The 19,204-nt window shown below is 39.8% G+C and overlaps 1 protein-coding gene across 1 annotated transcript in view; it reads right to left on the bottom strand.

Annotated features, from left to right (window-relative positions):
• The window catches only part of taf1 (TAF1 RNA polymerase II, TATA box binding protein (TBP)-associated factor), a 125,895-nt gene that overhangs the window by 11,087 nt on the left and 95,604 nt on the right, over window positions 1-19,204 (bottom strand). The window contains exons 29-41 of the mRNA XM_085998007.1: window positions 18,062-18,170; window positions 16,694-16,792; window positions 16,003-16,180; window positions 14,883-14,950; window positions 12,387-12,509; window positions 12,189-12,281; window positions 11,996-12,080; window positions 7,697-7,764; window positions 5,706-5,822; window positions 4,014-4,148; window positions 3,172-3,303; window positions 2,915-3,065; window positions 794-971 (exon numbers count right to left, since the gene is read on the bottom strand). Of these exons, the coding sequence (XP_085854133.1) occupies window positions 794-971; window positions 2,915-3,065; window positions 3,172-3,303; window positions 4,014-4,148; window positions 5,706-5,822; window positions 7,697-7,764; window positions 11,996-12,080; window positions 12,189-12,281; window positions 12,387-12,509; window positions 14,883-14,950; window positions 16,003-16,180; window positions 16,694-16,792; window positions 18,062-18,170 (1,536 nt within the window). The remainder of the gene's footprint in view (window positions 1-793; window positions 972-2,914; window positions 3,066-3,171; window positions 3,304-4,013; window positions 4,149-5,705; window positions 5,823-7,696; window positions 7,765-11,995; window positions 12,081-12,188; window positions 12,282-12,386; window positions 12,510-14,882; window positions 14,951-16,002; window positions 16,181-16,693; window positions 16,793-18,061; window positions 18,171-19,204) is intronic.

The following is a 19,204-nucleotide window of genomic DNA, read 5'->3' as shown; positions in this document are numbered from 1 at the left end:
CCAATAGCACTGCCACAAATGATTCACTAGTTGCTTATATAAATGTGTAACAGGTAGAAAATATTGGACTCTCCCATACCAATTTTTTGACCCTGACAATATATTCTTTTAGGTGTTTTTGTAGCCTGAAAGATTATTTGAAACTACTTCATGATTTGTTCAGTCACTGTGATCTCACTCCTGATTATGGTCATGTGGTTATTAAGGACCAATGATTGAAGCATTTTTCCAGACACATGGTTCTCATGGACCAATCATAATGCTCAAATCCAGTAAGTAATGATTACCTCAAAAACAGTCAAGTAATTACTAGGGATCAGTAGCCATTATTCTGTCACTGAATCCTGTCAAATCACACCTTTACTGACAAGGTTCCAGAGCTGTGTCAACCAAACATGAATAATCAGGTTGGTCATGTGCTTACCAGCAGCCAATAAGGTTATGGAAAGGTTACACAATCACTCCTGACCAGTGATTTGTGGAAAGCAACACAAATTGGAAAGGTCACATTATTATTAAAAAGACAATGAGACTGGTCAAAAGCAATATTTTTTGATAAAGAGAAATGACAATAGTTAAAATAGACCATTTATTATTGTGTAAACAGAGAGAATGGACCAACCTATGTATAGTGGGGGTTGAAGCAAGAAGCAACAAAAGTTCCTAACGGTACTATCAAAAGTGCCTGCACTATTTTTGTAAATCTGATCAAACTTAAAGCTGGCCTGTATTGGTGTGAAGCAAAATGCTATTTTAAAAAATTGGTAAACCCACCCTGCCCAAATCATTTTACCTGACATTACTGTCCTCCATGATCTGCGAAGTCTCACCACCATCTCCCTCATAGGACATCATGCTCTCCTCATTCTCCATTCCCATGCATGTATTCTCAGGTATCAGATGAAGTTTTTTTGGTCGGATGGTAGTAGTTTCAACATCAGAGTCACTGCCACTCTCACTGAGCTGAATAGCTATTTGAAACAATGGAAGAGATCAGATAAACAGGCAGTGTTACACTTGTCACTCAACTGACAATGATAATCATTAATACTGTGTCTGTATGTTAGAGTCAAGCCCACGGCATCAGGAAGCAACTACGTTGTATGCAACAGAATGGCACATGGAGCAACTCAGTTTCTACGATACCGGGCAACATAACTTACAAATCAAATAGGAAGTCAAGAGTATCCTAATGTATAATCCACATTGTTCTCAAAATATTTAGACGTGGTCCAGTGGCAACACTTCACAATGTCCAAAGAATTTTGGTCAGTGCATGTATCTCTATTCCCTCCTGCACAGGAGAAATACTCAATGAAATTTTTCCAGTTTTTTTTAACGTAAGGAAGCTTCCAAGTCTAAATTTTCAGAAAGGCGAGGGCTCCCGAAAATAACTATAAATCGACATCTAAACTTGTTTGCTGATGATATACAGTAGAGAATTGCCAGTTAATTGTCAAACACTCAAAGGCCACAAACTGTTTCCGTTAAGCTCAAATCCATAATAAACTCAGCTTCTTGTACCTTATCTGTTGCATTAATATAGCATCTAAAAATGTTTTGTTTTCTTTAAAAATAATCCTTTTTGCTCATCAAAATGTGGGATATTGGTACTGAAGAGTAGAATGTTTTCCATTTACTCCGCATTTAATCATGCTGGACCTGACCTGGAGTGCATCATGTTAAATTTTCAAATGCAGTCAGCTAAACACAAAAACATGTGTAAATGTTAAAGTGTGGACCTTTTGCATTAGCCGAGTTGCTTGAGCATGATTCTTTCATACAGCTGATGGATCAATTACAATGTCAATGGATGCATAATTGATTTATGACTACAGTGAATAGCAGACCCTGCTATGCATAAGGTCCAAGTTTTTCCAGTTTATAGAAATATAAAATAATGTCTTTCAGTTTAGTGTTTAGCAGCTGTCTTTCACCATTATCTTTTACACCAATCTAAATCTGTTCCTAGGTAATATATTCTTGTGATGCTGCTTCAGTGGCTCAGTGGTCAAAGTGTGGTATTGAGCCATACAGAATAGAAACCTCTCAAGTTTAGTTTTTGGTTTGTGCTGGGTTAACTGATCTCAGCCTGGGCATATCAATTGGTTTCAAAGTCCTCGAGCTACAGAGAAAAAAAATCTGACAGGCTTTCTGTTCCCAATCATTATCCAGTGACATGCAAAGAGCATGTATGTGGACATCAGGTGAGCACAGGATTATTATTTGCTGTGATGCCACTCAGGGTTGGCCAGCCTGCCAACACTTAGGCCATTTAAATGATATACTGGAAATGAATGTCAATATCAATGCTTTAAATAAGAACTGTCGTGCCATCAGAAAATGAGGAAAAAATTGTGAAGAAACATAAATGTATTTCTTGTAATGTATTCAATGGACTTTGCTTTGTCTCATATCTCATTAACAGACCATGTGGCTGAATAGGGCTCAAAATCAATTTTGAGGAACAGTTGAGGCTTATTTTGAACATGAACATTCAACCTACTTAATGACAGTAAATTTGATGTTTTAGAACAGGGATAGAAAACATCCTTCAGCCATCATGTTTCTGGACCTCCTCCTAAATTTGTATGCCTTGCTATCTTCAATAGCCTCCTTTAAACTTACCTTTTGGACTGTGCATTTGATCACCTCCTGTAATTTCTCTCCCACTTCCTGCTCAGTGTTCTTCAATCTCCTACAAAGCACCTGGATTTTTTTTTTTTTTAATACAGGGAAGGCACTCTTTATAAGTATATACGGTTGTAAGAATTCCACTTAGGGGACTTGGTTGATTCCATTTAATTATAGTGTGAGCTCTTATTTTCACCTAAGTGGTCTTCATTATTACTCTGAAGAAGTTTGAAGTTAAATTCACAGTACAATCTGGAATAGCAGTGAGCATCCTACTCACATGAGAATGGATTGTCCCCTTCTTCTTCTTCACTGTGATCCTCATCCTCCCCATCTGACATCAGTAAATCTTCATACAACACACTCGCCTGACGCTGTGGTACAGAGATCTCATCCTCATCTTCCATTTCACACTCTCCCTCAGTTGCTTCCTGTCACAGATAACATAGCAAAATATTTCACAGTAACTTTATAAATGAAAACAGAAATGCATGGAAGAGTCAGATGAAATATTCAAGGGTTGTAATAAAATATTACATGCAGAGCGTGGTAAAAGTCACTTGCTGGGGCAGGTGTCTTCGGTTTGCCATCATCATCATCCTCAAAACCTTCAACATCCACATCAGATTCCTCCTCACCTGTCCTTATACGCCCCTCACGGCAAAGACCCTAAGAAATGAGCATACTGCATGAGACTTGGAAAGTAATGCAACCCTAAAAAGAGGGATACATATTCCTTCAAAGAATTTTCAGCCAGGGAAGTCCCAGGATCAATCCTTGGTCTACAATGAGTAAGCTGAACTCAGCTGTAGTGGCAATGGGAGTACTACATTTGGCCTCAGTGTCTGTGGATTGAGGAGAGAATTTTTTTTTACAAAGTCCCCTTCTGAGCTCCATCCAGTGACCACTGCTAGAGTGTGTGTGTGTATACACATGTTGGGCAAGGACAGGATTGTGCACATCGTCAAATAGCTTGCTGATGCTCCATAACTATATTTATAATTGAATAATACTGACTTGCACAAGATACTGGGAACAGTTTTTAGCATCTAATGGGTGGATTCTATGGTTGGTATTCTGATGAACCATCTTCATCCAAACACATCTTGTGATCTGTGAAACTACTCTAACATGAGTCAGTAGCTTCAGAAAAAAGAGGAAACAAAAATCACACCAGGATCCAGTCCACAGCTTTAGTGTAAGAGGGGACTGTTTAGCAGTACCTCCACTGTCACATACAGGAAATCCATGCAGATGCAAGATTATAAGATGGCTGTATCGGTGTATCAGTAGAAATGATGCTTTCAGAACCCCTCCCAGATATACAAAAAAAACATTTCAGCTGATCCATTTATTGGAACCTTTGCCCTTCCTCTCACCTGAGCCAACCTGTGGTGCATTTTCTCTGGTGTTGTTGTTGGGGTGACACTGGCGGACATACTGCCTTCCTCATGAAACAAAGAAAGGTCTCGAGACGTAATGAGTGACATATTTCCATCTTCGAATTCTGGTGGCTGAAACAACCGCAAAAATAGAAACAGGTAATTCTTTTAGTTATTCTTAATTCATTTGATTTGCCTTTTTCAGGGTTGTGTGTAATTGTAAGGAGATATATTACTAAAAGTAAACGGATTAATTTTCTCCAGTAGCTATGTGATCCGATCAGCACACAATGCATGCAAACCCTCAATACTTCAGTAGATATACCACAAGAAATCATATTTATGCATGGTAAACATACAAAAATTGATTAAACTCCTTGTGCTCCAGACAGAAGAGGATTTGGGAGTGACAGTGAGATCTGCAGTCAAAGAATGAGGAAGTACATACAGATCGCAAGTAATTCTTCCTTAGTTATTAATTTTCCACATGCAAATGTATTATACAAAGGGTTCCATCGCCATGGAATACACTGCAGAATTTTCCCCCAACCAACCAGTTTCCCCCACATAATTAGATTGGAACCAAAGACAACAATCTTCCAATTCCCCAATGGTTTGAAGTTTGTTAATTCCTGTGCATGGGAATTAGCCACCCATTGATCGCAGCTCCTTAATCAACTGGCCTTAGCGAACGAGAGTCCAATTTGGCAGTTGAAATGTGCAACATGTGAATTGCATGTGGATTAAAAGATTGTGTCAATTAACTCAATTGGGATTAAAACCACTAGATACTATCTAACCCAATTGAAATCCCCTCTTTAATAATCTGGCTTTACAAAAGCTCTGAATCTAGCGACTGAGCTCCTGATCCTCTGCCAAGCCTGCGTGTTTTAGATATTTAAAGTACCAGTACTTGGAAATTATATCTATTATGTTTTTTCCATTTAAAATTACAACAATATGTCTCCAGTTTAATGTGCCAGTGAGCTGTTGTTGAATGTAACATAGCTGATTTCTATATGTGTGTTTCTCACTGTCACTTAAAACATACTAGGAAATAGTATTTTGATTTAAAAAACTCAGTTTAATTAGTACTTTTAATGTTTAGGCTCTGCCCAAGATAATGGTAGATATACTGTAAATAAAACAAAACATTTTAACTGTGTTGCCACTTAACATCTAGCTGTCTTACCATGCGTGATGAATTGCCTTTATTACGGTTAACAGCTGAGCAGCACATCAAAATCCAGAGGAACAGCACGGTAAACTGCTTTTCAACAGTTTAAAATAACTATTTTTTCTAAACAAGGGCCCAGTTTAATACTGTTTAATGTGCTATTTAAAAAATATTATAAGGGTCCCTACCAAGGGACAGAGCTGTTGCAGAATCCACATTCTCATGTCTCAGAATTTGGTCTTGAGGTGTTGCAGAATTCTAGGGGGGTCCTGATTTCACCAAGGTAGCAGAATTACAAAAGGAGAGAAACTGACAACTGTAAGGCCATTTTGGAACTTTGAAGCACCAGAATGTTCACGGTCTTGACCTTGCAGTGAAGACAATAATACATTTTGAAAGAATGAAGAGTTGAGAGAAACAGTTTGTATTTTGACCCATGAGGTGACTATAGCAAGAGTAGAAACTATCTAGGAAAGCAAGTATATACTAGACCAACTTGTTTTGGGACTGACCTGAGGAGTATGTGGCCCTGGAGTCAGGGGGTCAAGACTGTCAAATTCCGCAGCATCAAGAGCAGCCTCCTTGGCAGATGCAATATCTTTTTCTAGCTGAGTCAAATGCTCATCATACTATTTAAAAAAAGGAAAAATCAAATCGGCTAAATCAAAAGGAATTGCAAAGATTTTTGTGGTGGAGTTAAGCTGCATCAAATATTCTCAAATAAGCTCGAAACTTACTAATAGCAAACACTGCACTTTGGTCATGCAGACTGGATTCATAAATGCAGTTACATGAACAGCCCGAACCCAAAATAATATTTTTTTAAATTACTATTTGAGGGTAAAACACTTCACTCCTGACTGTGCACGACCATGACAGCCTGCTGGAAAACATTGCATCATCACATCAGCTAGAAAGAGTTCACAAGAATTGTCTGAAGATGACTGGTCCAACTGTACACCAGGACTAGAAATTTAACAGTGTGAGTAAATCCGACATGGGTCTTCCCATTGTCATCATAGTCCATATGTTGGTGCTCCAGTGCACCACCTAAAGTATATTTATTTCATATTTCTCTTATCATAGTAAATTTTAATAATTTTGACTTTGAACAATTATATAACCCATGAAATCTGAATTATTTAGGGATGAATATTTCTGGAACACTAAAAAAATTAAATCCAAAAACTTAAATATCACCAAACTAAATAAATACTGAAGATTAAGATATTTATATCCTAACTTATACATTTAATGTTTGAGTAGTTTGATCCAGAATTTTATTTCAGACCTCTGTCCCATCTATACAGCTGGATCAGCAAGATTGTTCCATATATACAGATTAATCAGAAAAATTGCAGTTAAATAACCAGCATCCTGCAATCATGGAGAACCTGTTTAATGAACAATACTCTTGTACATTCCCCAGTGCCCGATGCAGTACAAAGCAATACAGACCAGGAAAATGGATTTGCATAGATGTTGGGTGAGAACAAGACCAGCTGAAATGTCCCTTACTGTTGAATAGTCTTCTGACCTTTATTGTCTCGACTCAAATATCAGGAACACCTGTATAGGTGAAGTACAAAGGGCTACCAGTGCCTATGGAGCTATGCCATGGCTGATGACGGCACCTTTAGGGAAAACTGGGTAAGAAAAAAAATGTCCAGAACACCATCAAATGATAAATCCTAAGAAAAAAATGAAACTCGCAGAGAAAGAGAACATATCCAACAAACGGAGACATAGATTTCTAATACAATCCAGCAGATGGGCACTGACCTGAAATATTTTTTAACTGCATGTCTATTTTAAAACTAGGTCAATAAATATACTGAGGATAATTTATCCTACCCATTTATATGCTGTGAAACTGAACACAAGCTCAGATTTAATACAGGGTTTATTTTATAGGCAGCGCCTATATTTCCTAAGGAGGCTGAAGGGATGTAACCTGTCACCCCTGATCCTCTCTAACTTTTACCGCTGCACAATAGAGAGCATCCTGACGAACTGTATCACAGTATGGTATGGCAGCTGTAGCTACTATGACCGGAAAGCCCTGCAGCGGGTAGTCAAAACTGCCCAACGCATTACCGGCACCCGGTTACCGACCATAGAGCACATATACCAGAAACGCTGTTTACGGAGGTCACGGTCCATCATCAAAGACCCTACCCACCCCAGCTACAGTCTGTTCGCCCTCCTGCCATCTGGGAGACACTACAGATGCATTCGCACCCGAACGACCAGATTTAGGAACAGCTTCTTTCCCAGGGCTGTCATCCTACTGAACTCCACAAATAAACTCTAAAGCCTGCACATCTGCCAATGCACTTTATTATGGTTATGTTTATGTTAATGTATTACAAGCCAAATGAATGTTGAATGTTTAAATGTCTTAATCTAAATGTACACTCTCGGGAGCCGCAAGCCTACATTTCGTTGTACTGCACTTGTGCACTAACAATGACAATAAAGTTGATTATGAAAAGATTTCTACCTCAGAAAGAGTTTGGTGACAGACATTCACAATCTCCTGGCCCGTTTTTGTGTATAGACTATCTGTGCCTGCAGGTGAAAGAAACAAAGTTAAGTCAATAGTAGGTTCTCTAATAAACAAGCACATTCCATTAACTTGCCAAGAAATATTTCCTATCATAGGTATGGCTTTTCTTATTATCTGAATGTAGTTCAACTTCTGCATAAAAATAGTCTATCTCAACTAAATTGAGGGAAATCATTAGGTCATTGTCCCTTTGAAAGTTTGGCACAATGGTACAGCCACATGACTATGTAGTATCCTCCCACCCCTGCTGTATCCAACACCTCATTCTAGTATCATGCCTAATGATTTTTGAAGAAGGTAGAGGCATAAAATTGATATAAAAATTTTGGATATGATCTTGGTACTGTTGTTCCTAATTCCATGATCAGATCATGAAGCTTACAAACTCCAAGCAGAATAATAACTTTTCTTCCTGTGAATAGTGAGTGCAATACAGAAAGATGATCAGGTTGGGGAAGGGGAGAATGAGCTACCCAGAATGAGTCTTTTTGGATGATTCCCTCATTCATTAAAACAAAAATTGTATGCGAGGCTGAATGCAGGAGGAAGAATTTCACAGGTCCACAATTTGCTCTCCACAATCATCTACCTCTATTTGTTACTCTGTTGAAGTCAAAGGCCAAAAGTACCAAATCTAAATACATGGTGCTCACTAGATCTGAAATGTTTATCCACTTCCAGATTACTAACCAGTTTCAGTGGAATGTTAAATGCTGAATCTAATAGTTTCTTCTCAAGTTCTGTGCTTCATGTGTTGTGTTAAGAAGCAGTCACTGATTTGAAATTTCTTGTGCAATCACCCTTCCCTTCTCTTTGAGCCTGCTCTGGTTAGTTCACTCTGGGACACAGAAGTCCTCCATGATTTTCACATTACAATTTCCTGCAGCCTCTTAATCTGCTTTTACGTTGGGTTTGGTGGTGTGCCAGGACCTCCTCTACTGTGCAACTGCCAATAACCTCAAATTAAACTTGACTGAATTGCTAAGGATGCAATTTGGGAAAACATGGTAAAAACAGTCTTCAAAGGCACTGGCCTTAGCCAATCTGAGACGCTTGCATTGGGTTTGCCACCAGCTGCGAGAATCCTAGGTCAGGAGGCAGTGGTTGCAACACCACATTAAATCCAGAATAAAAGCAGATTTCTCTGATCAGACAGTCTGTCTTGAGGTAGTGGCCGATAGTAGCTATCAATTAGTATTTTACTGTCCTTCTTGTTACCCACATTGGTTCCTCTTCTGTTGTTATATTCATTCTCTCAACAGTCATCAAATCCTCTCACACCAATATCATCACTCTCCTGCCTAACTTCACGAGTCCATTCATGTAGAATATTACATTATCAGTGGTTCTCAAGTGGTAAAGCATAGCAGGGAGTCTGACTCCTAGTCTACTAATTCTTTCAATCTAATGCTGTCTCCCAAACAACTCTCATTAGCTTTTGCCGTCTGCATTCATCTTCCACGTTTCTTTGAATATGCCATGTACAACGATACAGTCATGGCCTTCACCTAGTCTAATTCAAAAATTCCTGAGGAATCAGATTTAAACCAAATCAAATTTCAAATGTACAAAACAAACCTCCTCTAGATATTCTTGCCAACAACAGTGACACACCATAAAGTGTTCTGTAAACTATTACTTACAGGAAACTTTGGTTTATCCGGAGGTTAACTGTCCGGAATGCTCGAGCCACCGGCAAAAATCAGGAGCCGTTTCGTTAGTTTTTTTTTCTTTTCGTTGCTTTTTTCCCCCACCAGTCAGGCTCTGCAAGGTCTCGCTGAAGCTGTTGCTAAGCTACAGAGACGCTTGCAAGGTACGGCCGACTGTTTAGAAGCTGTTGCAGGTTTGTTGCCAGATACGGAGCTCAAAATCTCCGTATGTTTCAACATTAGCGCTGGTTTGTCCGGCAGTTTTGATGGGACGGCAACAGCTCGGTCCCGTCGGTGCCGGATAGCACAAAGTTTCCTGTATTCCTCCTTACAACCTTCAATACCATTACTTAGCAGATAATCATCCAATTTCTTTTATTGAAGAGGATGCTTAGTGAATTAGCATTTACCAAATTTGTCAATTCTACACAAGAACTGAGGAAAAAAAGGTCCTGTTAAACTCTAGCCCCATGAGGCTTTACTGCCTTGAATCACTCCACTACTTACATCAGTATCATTCCTTCCTTTCATCATCTTGAAGGCTTGAATTAAGTTGCCTCTCAATCTTCCTTTCTCCAGTGAAAACAAATTAAGGTTCTTCAGCCTATCCTTGTCATTTGGATTTTTAACTCAATCTGCCTAGTCATTCTACTCTGCATCCTCTCCAATACATTTATATCTTTTTGAGGGTGATTAAGATAGAAAGTAGTCCAAAATGTGGTCTCACCATTCAGATATATAGTGTTAAAATAACCCGTTTTGATTTGTAATCAAGTGCCCCTGTGATGCATCCCAAGATCTTATTTGTCAACCTTGGCTCAGTGGCAGCAATCTTGCCTCTGAGACACAAGGTCGTGGGTTCAGGCACCACTCGAGAGACACATAATCAGTACCGAGGGAGTGCTGCACTGTCAGAGATGCTGTCTTTGGATGAAATGTTAAAACAAGGTTCTGTCTGCCCTCTCAGGTGGATGTAAAAAATCCCATGACACTATTCAAGTTCTCCCAGTGTACTGGTCAACATTTATTCCTCAACCAATATCAGTAAAAAAAAATTATATAGTAAATTACCTCATTCTTGTCTTGGAGGACCTTGCTATTTCAAATTGGGTGCCGCATTTCCCTGCATTGCCTACAGTGACTACAATTCAAAAGTACTAAATTGGCTGGGAAGCGCTTTGGGTGGTCCCAAAATCATGACAGGCACTACATAAATGCAAGTTGTTTCTTTCAAAACAATAACTTCATCTTGACTGGATGCTATCAGTGAACAAAACCCTTTGTCATTTTCCATTCCTGTCAATGTAATCTCGTTCATTACATACACATATTCCTTATATTTTGTAGCAATATGCGTTACCTCACTCCACATTAAGCGCAATTTTTATTCCTTTGGCAGGTCTATTTGGATACTTTCTATCTCTTCTTTACTGGATAATTGACCACAATGTTTACTGTCACCAGAAAATTTTGTAACATTACTAATAGTATCCATTTCCAGATCATTTGTGACCAGAGTAAACGAAAGAGGACTTGCTACAAATTAATACAAGAAACACAAAAAAGAAAATATAACCTTCCTCAATCTGTAACGTTGTTTTAGTTACTTAATATTTTATCTTGAAGGATTTTAATTATGCTACCTAAATTATACAGGCCTCTCAAGTCAGGGTGATCACTAATGTGCAAGTGCAAAAAAAAAAATCTCCTTTTTGCTAACAAACTGTAGAAGGGGTCTCCCTTTTCAAAGCCAGCTGGCTAGAGTGGAGTGGCCTTCCTTTCCCAGGTGGTTTTTGGTTTTAATCCATATACAGAAAACATGCCTTATGGGGGAGAGGCTATGAGAACGTTTGGTGGAAACCGTCAAAAAAGTTTGAGAAGCACTGTTGTATCTCCTTTCTCCATTTCAGACCCACTTTCTGCTCACAACCATGTTTCTTACATGTCAATAACGCCAACATTTTTACTAGTTGTGTATACATGTTGAGCGTCCAAATTCCGGAGTTCCGGGATCCGGGACGATTGGTGGCAGGGTCGTCATCCATAAGATGTTCCGGAATCCGGACACCGTCAAACCGCAACCTGGGCCCAGGCATTTCCGGACTCGGAACGTGTTTCTGATGTCCGAAGTCTGGAAATGCCCGAGCCCAGGTTGCGATATTTTCGGACTTCGGACATCAGAAACACGTTCCGAAGTCTGGAAAAACACGAAAACCGGCTCGGCCTCAGTCCCGAGGTTGCCGGATTCAGGACGCTCAACTTGTACTTCTAATTTATTTGTGTTAGTAGAAAAATATTACAATTTATTCTTGAGCACTTTTTTCTGCTGATGGTCGCTTTTTTTTAACCATTGTTTACATTTCCCCCCCTGAACAACAGCAACCCCACACTTTTTGATTAGCCACAGCCTGTAGCTCATTCTTCCCACCCGCCCGCACTCCAAAGCCCAATTGCCTACAGTTCCACGTATACGAGGGAGTTAAAGGACTGAACTGCGCTCATTAAATTAAGAAAATAAATTAACGACCCTTGATTACAAATGTCGTGATGGGACTGTGGTGAAAAGACATGCTATGGGTTTTACCATTATACTTGATGCTGTTGGAGAGAATAAGTTCCACATCCTGCAAGAAGACCTCACGATTCTGGTACTTGTGTTTGGAAATATTCTGCAACACCAAAGACATGGAGAGATTTTAGTAACTACATGATAGAATGGACAAGTGATTGCAGAAACTCCATAATCTTCCAACAAGTCTTCAGGTTAATTTTCATACCTTTCGCACTGACTCAAGGTCCATGGGATTTGTGATCACTTTGTAATAATCAGGAACAAACTTCTTATTAACAGGATGATGGAAGGGCCAGGACTGACAGGAGGAAGGAAAAGTATTAACAATACAGATCATAACAGTTCTCACAATTTAATTTGAATCTGTCCTTTAGAGGAGACAGACACATCGAGTCTGACTTACATCTGCCACAGCCATCATCTTTTGTGTGACAATGTTATCCAGTATAAAGGAGAAGGCAACCTGATCATCATCATCCAGAAGAGGATTAATGGCTTTCTCCAGGCGGACTAGTTTATCTTCTTTCTAATAGAAGCAAATAAAATCTTGAACCTTACTTAACATTATAATATAATAAAAAATAATCCTCTCCCAATGAAGCCATCACATATAAACCCATTGAATAAAATCTTACATTATAAAGAGGATTGTCAGGGCATTGGAGACCCAAGTTTGAATCTCTGACTCAAGTGATATTCACATTTGGATTTCCCTACTCGATGGGGGCCACAATGCCAGTCGAGAGGGAGATGGAGAGGGACAGAAAACAGACTTACCCAATGTTCAATCAATGACAGGTGCCAGTCTCAGAGGCTTAAGCACAAAATCTAGGCTAACAATCCTGTGCAGTATTGAGGGAGTGCTTTATTGTCAGAGGTGCTGTCTGCCGTCTCAGGTGGACGTAAAAGATCTCTTGGCATGATTTCCAAGAAGAGCAGGGGAGTTCTCCCCCGTGTCCAGGCCAATATGAGGGTAGTGCATATGGACTTTAGAAAGGCTTTTGATAAGGTTCCACATGGCAGACTGATCACGAAGTTAAAAGCCCATGGGATCCAGGGCAAAGTGTCAAGTTGGATTCAAAACTGGCTCAGAGACAGGAAGCAGAGGGTAATGGCCGATGGGTGTTTTTGTGACTGGAAGGCTGTTTCCAGTGGGGTTCCGCAGGGCTCAATACTAGGTCCCTTGCTTTTTGTGGTATATATCAACGATCTTGACTTGAATATAGGGAGTATGATTAAGAAGTTTGCAGATGATACTAAAATCGGCTGTGTGGTTGATGCTGAAGAAGGAAGCTGTAGACTGCAGGAAGATATCAATAAATTGGTCAGGTGGGCAGAACAGTGGCAAATGGAATTCAATCCGGAGAAATGTGAGGTAATGCATTTGGGGAGGGCTAACAAGGAAAGGGAATACACGTTAAATGGTAGGACACTGAGTAGTGTAGAGGAACAAAGGGACCTTGGAGTGCATGTCCACAGATCCCTGAAGGTAGCAGACCAGGTAGATAAGGTGGTTAAGAAGGCATACGGAATGTTGCCTTTATTAGCCGTGGCATAGAATACAAGAGCAGGGGGGTTATGCTTCAACTGTATAAAACATTAGTTAGGCCCCAGCTAGAGTACTGCGTGCAGTTCTGGTCACCACATTAGAGGAAAGATGTGATTGCACTAGAGAGGGTACAGAGGAGATTTACAAGGATGTTGCTGGGAGTAGAGAATCTTAGCTATGAGGAAAGACTGGATAGGCTAGGTCTGTTTTCCTTGGAACAGAGGAGGCTGAGGGGAGACCTTATTGAGGTGTATAAAATTATGAGGGGCATAGATAAAGTGGATAGAAAGGACCTATTTCCTTTAGCAGTGTGGTGATTATTCTTGTTTTGTAAGAAGTATTGTGATTGGTTGCCTGTTTCCTGCCTTGAGATATATGCTGTAAACTCATTGGTAGTTGATGTCATGTGATTTGTGGTGGCCATCTTAAATTCAGTTCTCTACAGCCTTGGTTGGGACTGGGTGTTGAAGATGTGCTGCTGGGTTTTTAAGGTTAATAAAGCCTAGATTTAGAAAGGCAAATCTACTCTTTATTTCAAGCAGTGGGGTCAAAAACCAGGGGGCACAGATTTAAAGTAATTGGGGGAAGGTTTAGAGGGTATTTGAGGGGAAATTTCTTCACCCAGAGGGTTGTGGGGGTCTGGAACTCACTGCCTGAAAGGGTGGTAGAGGCAGAAACCCTAACCACATTTAAAAAGTACTTGGATGTGCACTTGGGATGCTCTAACCTGCAGGGCTACGGACCAAGAGCTGGGAAGTGGGATTAGGCTGGATAGCTCTTTGTTGGCCGGCGTGGACACGATGGGCCGAAATGGCCTCCTTCCGTGCTGTAACGTTCTATGATTCTATAATATTTATCCCTCAACCAACATCAGTAAAACAGATTCTCTGGAAATAACTGATTGCTCTCTGTGGGACCGTGTACACAAACTGGCAGCTGTGTTTCCCACATTACAACAGTGACTACACTTCACAAATCCTTTGGGGAGTGAGTGAGTCCTTTTTCAGTGTCTCAGCAGATTTTGGCCAGTTTAATTCTTATCTATGGTAAAGGGTACAGTTTTTACAATGATTACCATATGCTCACAGAATTCTTCTCATGAATGGTACATCAAAAATATTTTCAAGTGAGAATGACTACTTGAGCGAAAAGTTTTCCTCCAGAAAATGAACAAGAAGGAACACAGCTTTCACATTATAAATATTTAATTCAAATTTTACTGCATATTCTTATAAATATTTAAGCATTCTCATTTATTTTAACCACAGTACAAGAGTGAAAAAAGCAGAGATTATAAGTTGCAATGGGAAGCACACAGCAGGTTGACACAGAACGAGTCTTACTACTCACCTCTTTGAACTTCATGTCACAGAGTTCCACCATACTTTGGGCAATTTGGGTCAGAGGATGCTTCACACCTGGAGAGAAGCAAACAGGTACTCAGTGTAGACACTCACATATCACTTCTGTGACCATGCACCGACCTGCTTTGTGCTCTCCTCACATGACCATCATCACTTATCCATCCATACATGTGCACAACCTCCACTTCAAAACTGCCAGCTTCCAAATTACTCCACCTCCCTTTTACTCAACCAGATGGAGCTCCAGCTCACTCAATGAATGTTACAGCATAGAAACAGGCCATTTGGCCCGTCAAGTCTGTACCTTGTTTTTCGCCACATAAGCCACGCAGGCTAATCATATTCTCCTTCTCGTGTCCCATGTCCTTTAATATTCCTCTTTTTCAAGCAACTATCTAATTCCCTTTTAGAAGAATTTATGGACTCTACTTCAGTAATTGCATAATCTGACCACCTTACGACAAAGAATTTGTGCCCTCACATTACTGTTTCACCAACCAGTGGAAACAATTCTATTTCAACCTTATAGTCCTTCATAATCTTAAAGATTTAGCATCTCTTTACACCTTAACCATCTCATTCTAATGAACAGAGCCCTAACTTGTCAACCCTCTCTTTATAACTAATCCCTTACTCTATGTAACAGCCTAGGGAATCTGTACTGCACCTTTTCCATCGCTTTTATATCCTTCCTATAATGAGGTGCCCAAAAATGTGCAAATTATTCCAATGTGGCCTAAGGCCTTGTACAAGTTCAACATTACCTTATTTTTTATTTTCTATGCTCCTAGACACAAAACCAGGAACTCTATTTGCCTTTTTTATGGCCTTATCTACTTGTGCTATCACTTTTAATGACTTGTGTAACTGCACGCCAGTTCCTCTGCTCCTCTAGCCTACTTATAATGTTATCTTTTAAGGTTATTTTCCTTTCCTTATTCTTACTTCATATTTTTCAACACTTAATTGCACCTGTTGCCTGTCTGCCCATCTACTCAACTCCTTATATCAGAAACATAACCCTTCTACAATATGATTCACGGCTCCTTCGTGAACTTTAAGTAAATAATATAAATGATTTTGTAGTGATCATTTGCAGCTCTTACCATTGTAAGTGACACAGTTTTTTACAATAAGTTCCACGTGCTCTCGGAATTCTTCTCGTGAATGGCACATCCGTTTGCGGACATTCTCTCTCAAGGTCTGCAGGTCCATTGGTTTAGTGATAATTTTATAATAATCCTTCACAACCTTCGCGTTAACTGGAGTGTGGAATGGATAAGTCTGGGAAGAGCAAGAGGAGAACTTAATATGGAAGGTCAAATGAAACGGAAACATCTCTCTTGTCTGAACCAACACAATTTCCTCTAACGCAGCTAATCTTAAAACAGTTTAATGGAAAAACTGAACTGGATGGTATGATGGCGCATGTTAACAGGAATAGTGCATTTCCAGCACATTCCTCAAGTGGCTACAATCCCTACAAGGTTCAAAGGGCTTATTTTCTAAACCATCTATCTCAAGCTAGTGTGCACAGATACCAATTGGGCTGTTTTGTGCTATGAGCCCATATCCACAAGGAACTGGATCGAGATTCCCAAAACTTTTTGTATAGTACCCATACAGCCAGGAAAGACTTTCATCCCATCAGTCTGAGCTGGATTTTAATGCAGGTCCAAGAGGTGAAAACAAAACATGCTAATCTGCTGTGCTCATCCGGTCTCACATTTCACTTTTCTAACTGTTGCCTTTTCCCTCTCCCAAGCATTAAATTAAATAAAATCTGTGAACTCTCACATTTACTAGGTCTCGCATGTCATTGATAATTCCTTCCAATATAGATGATAGGGTGACCATCGGGTCTGTCCGTCGCCTGTGAATGGACTTGTGAGGTCTCTATTGAGAGAGAAAGGAAACAAAATTGAACAGTTTTGCAGCATTAAGAGCTCTGATCACCAGAATAAACGTAATCACCTCTTATTCTACACAACTATCTGAGCTTGGCTGAATTATTACCTCCAGTTTGTCAAAATATTACCAACCCTTTCCCAAAAATCTGAAGTAGTAGTCGATCGAGAACTTCCTCCAACTTAAATTTTGGCAAGATCAAAGTCATCCTATTTGGCTCCTGCCAAAAACTCTGTATCCTTGTCCGACTCCATCCCTCTCCCTGGCCCTTCCTCAAACTGAACCTGATGTTGGCAATCTTGGTGTCCTGTTTGAACTTTATGCTAAGCTTTAAAACCCTTATTCTATCACCAAAATCACCTATTTCCATCTCTGCAAAATTGCCTGCCTTTGTCCATATCTCACTCTCACTGCCATTTATCCACACTGTTGTCACCTTTGGGCTCAATTCTCCAACACGCTCATCACTGGCCTTCTGTGCTGCACCTTAAATAAACTTTAACTTGTCCAAAATTTTTGCAGGCATTCTATCAGACGCGAAGCGCAACTCACCCATCCTTGCTGATCTCCGCTGGCACCCCATCTCTTCCAATACATTGAATTCGAAGTGCAAATCCTTCTATGGCATTGACTAACCCTACTTTTGCAACCTCTTTCAATCCTCGTTTCCTCTGCTCCTCCAATTGTGGCCTCCTGTGTATTTCCCCCCTCCACTCCACTATCAGTGGCAGTGCCTTTAGCAATCAACACAGTGCAGTCTTGAGTTACTTCCTAAACCTCACCATCTTGTTTAATTTCTCTCCAGCTTCAAAATCCCCTTCAAAACCTATGTCGACAACCATGCTTTTGTTCACTTTTCCTAATTCTTCACCTATTACTGCTTGGCATCCATTCGCTGCGAGATCCCTTGTTCCTTTGAGATGAACTATTTTAAAGATGCTACACAAATGCAAGTTGTTGTTCTAAAGGACAACATGCTAACTCAGTACACCAAGTCCCCCTTTCTGGGTGTATTCATATTTAGTAATCTGTCATTTCCTGCACTCATTTTTTTAGATTTCAACAAATAAAGTGTTGAGAATAAAGCAGTAGGATATTGAAATTATATTGTAGAATTTCTTGAACTGAAATTAAAATTATACTAGTAACTGTTCTAAGCCTGTGTAAGCCTCTAATAATTCAGTAAGTTGTTTTAAATTTGTCTCAGACAGCAACAATCGGTACTTCAGGAAGCAGTAGAAATAAAAGCAGGCTTACATTTAGGTAATCACAGTGGACCGTAGTTCCCACCCGTCTGCGGCGTTTTGGAGGAAGCTGCTGTTTGGGGAATTTAAGGACCAAAGATTTCCTGCGCACTTCATCTGCACTGAAATATCAAATGTTGAAGAAATATAGATGTTAGAGAAAAGTTACAGGTAGAGGATGCTTCAGAATTTCAGATGCATAAATCATTATGCTACACTTGAGAAGTCAGAAGTGACTTTGGCAACGCACGATGACACTGTGAAACTGGTAGATTCATAGGTATTTAACATGCAACAATGAAAGCTGGAAATTGACCCATACAAAGAAGTTCATAGATTACACAGTTGTATACATTCACAGGAACACAGAAATTGCTCGACAAAAAAAGAGCAAGGTCTATCTAGTTCGCCTTCTGCTGTCCTGGTAGTTGCATGATACAACGATAATGGAGTTGTTGACTAATCATTGAAATCAATCTCTATCAATTAGTCCATAACAGACCCAGACATAAGGCTAGAAAATTCCAGAGGTGGAGCGCTTTGGGAACCATAGGTCCAAAGAAACCTGTTTCACCTAAGCCGGCTGCATTTATCATATGTCATGTCTCAAATTACTCATGTACTGTATCCAAAAATATTATTTTCTGAAAGAAATCTATCTAATTGATATTTGAAAGAATCATATTATCTGGTTCCACCATCTCCCTTGGGACCGTGTTCCATAGATTGACCACTCGCTCACTAAAATACTGTTTCCGCAGATTTGTTTTCAATTTAACCCACTTCAAACGCAGGCTGTGTCCTCTGGTTCTACTGTTCTGGACAAGGTGAAATAGCTCGTCATGGTCTACATTATTTAGTCCCTTTTGAATCATAAAAACAGCAATCACATCATTGCATGAGAACATTCCCAATTTTCATAATTGCTCCTCATAATCCAATCCCTCCATCATTCTGGTTGCTCTATTCTGTATCCGTTCAATTGCTGCAATATCCTTTTTGTACTACAGTGACCAGAACAGTACACGGTATTCTAAGTGTGGTTGCACCCATGATTTGATAAAGTGGCAGAATTACCTCACTATTTTGGCTCAATACTGACCCTCTACTATATGTCAACATCTGATTTGTTTTAATCACTGTCACACTGCACTGT

This window comes from Somniosus microcephalus, chromosome 1, assembly GCF_052327205.1.
Source record: "Somniosus microcephalus isolate GS21.2 chromosome 1, FLI_Smic_1.0, whole genome shotgun sequence".
NCBI classification, from domain to species: domain Eukaryota; kingdom Metazoa; phylum Chordata; class Chondrichthyes; order Squaliformes; family Somniosidae; genus Somniosus; species Somniosus microcephalus.
Note: the sequence above shows the minus strand (reverse complement) of the source record. Positions and strands in the feature narration are given on the sequence as shown.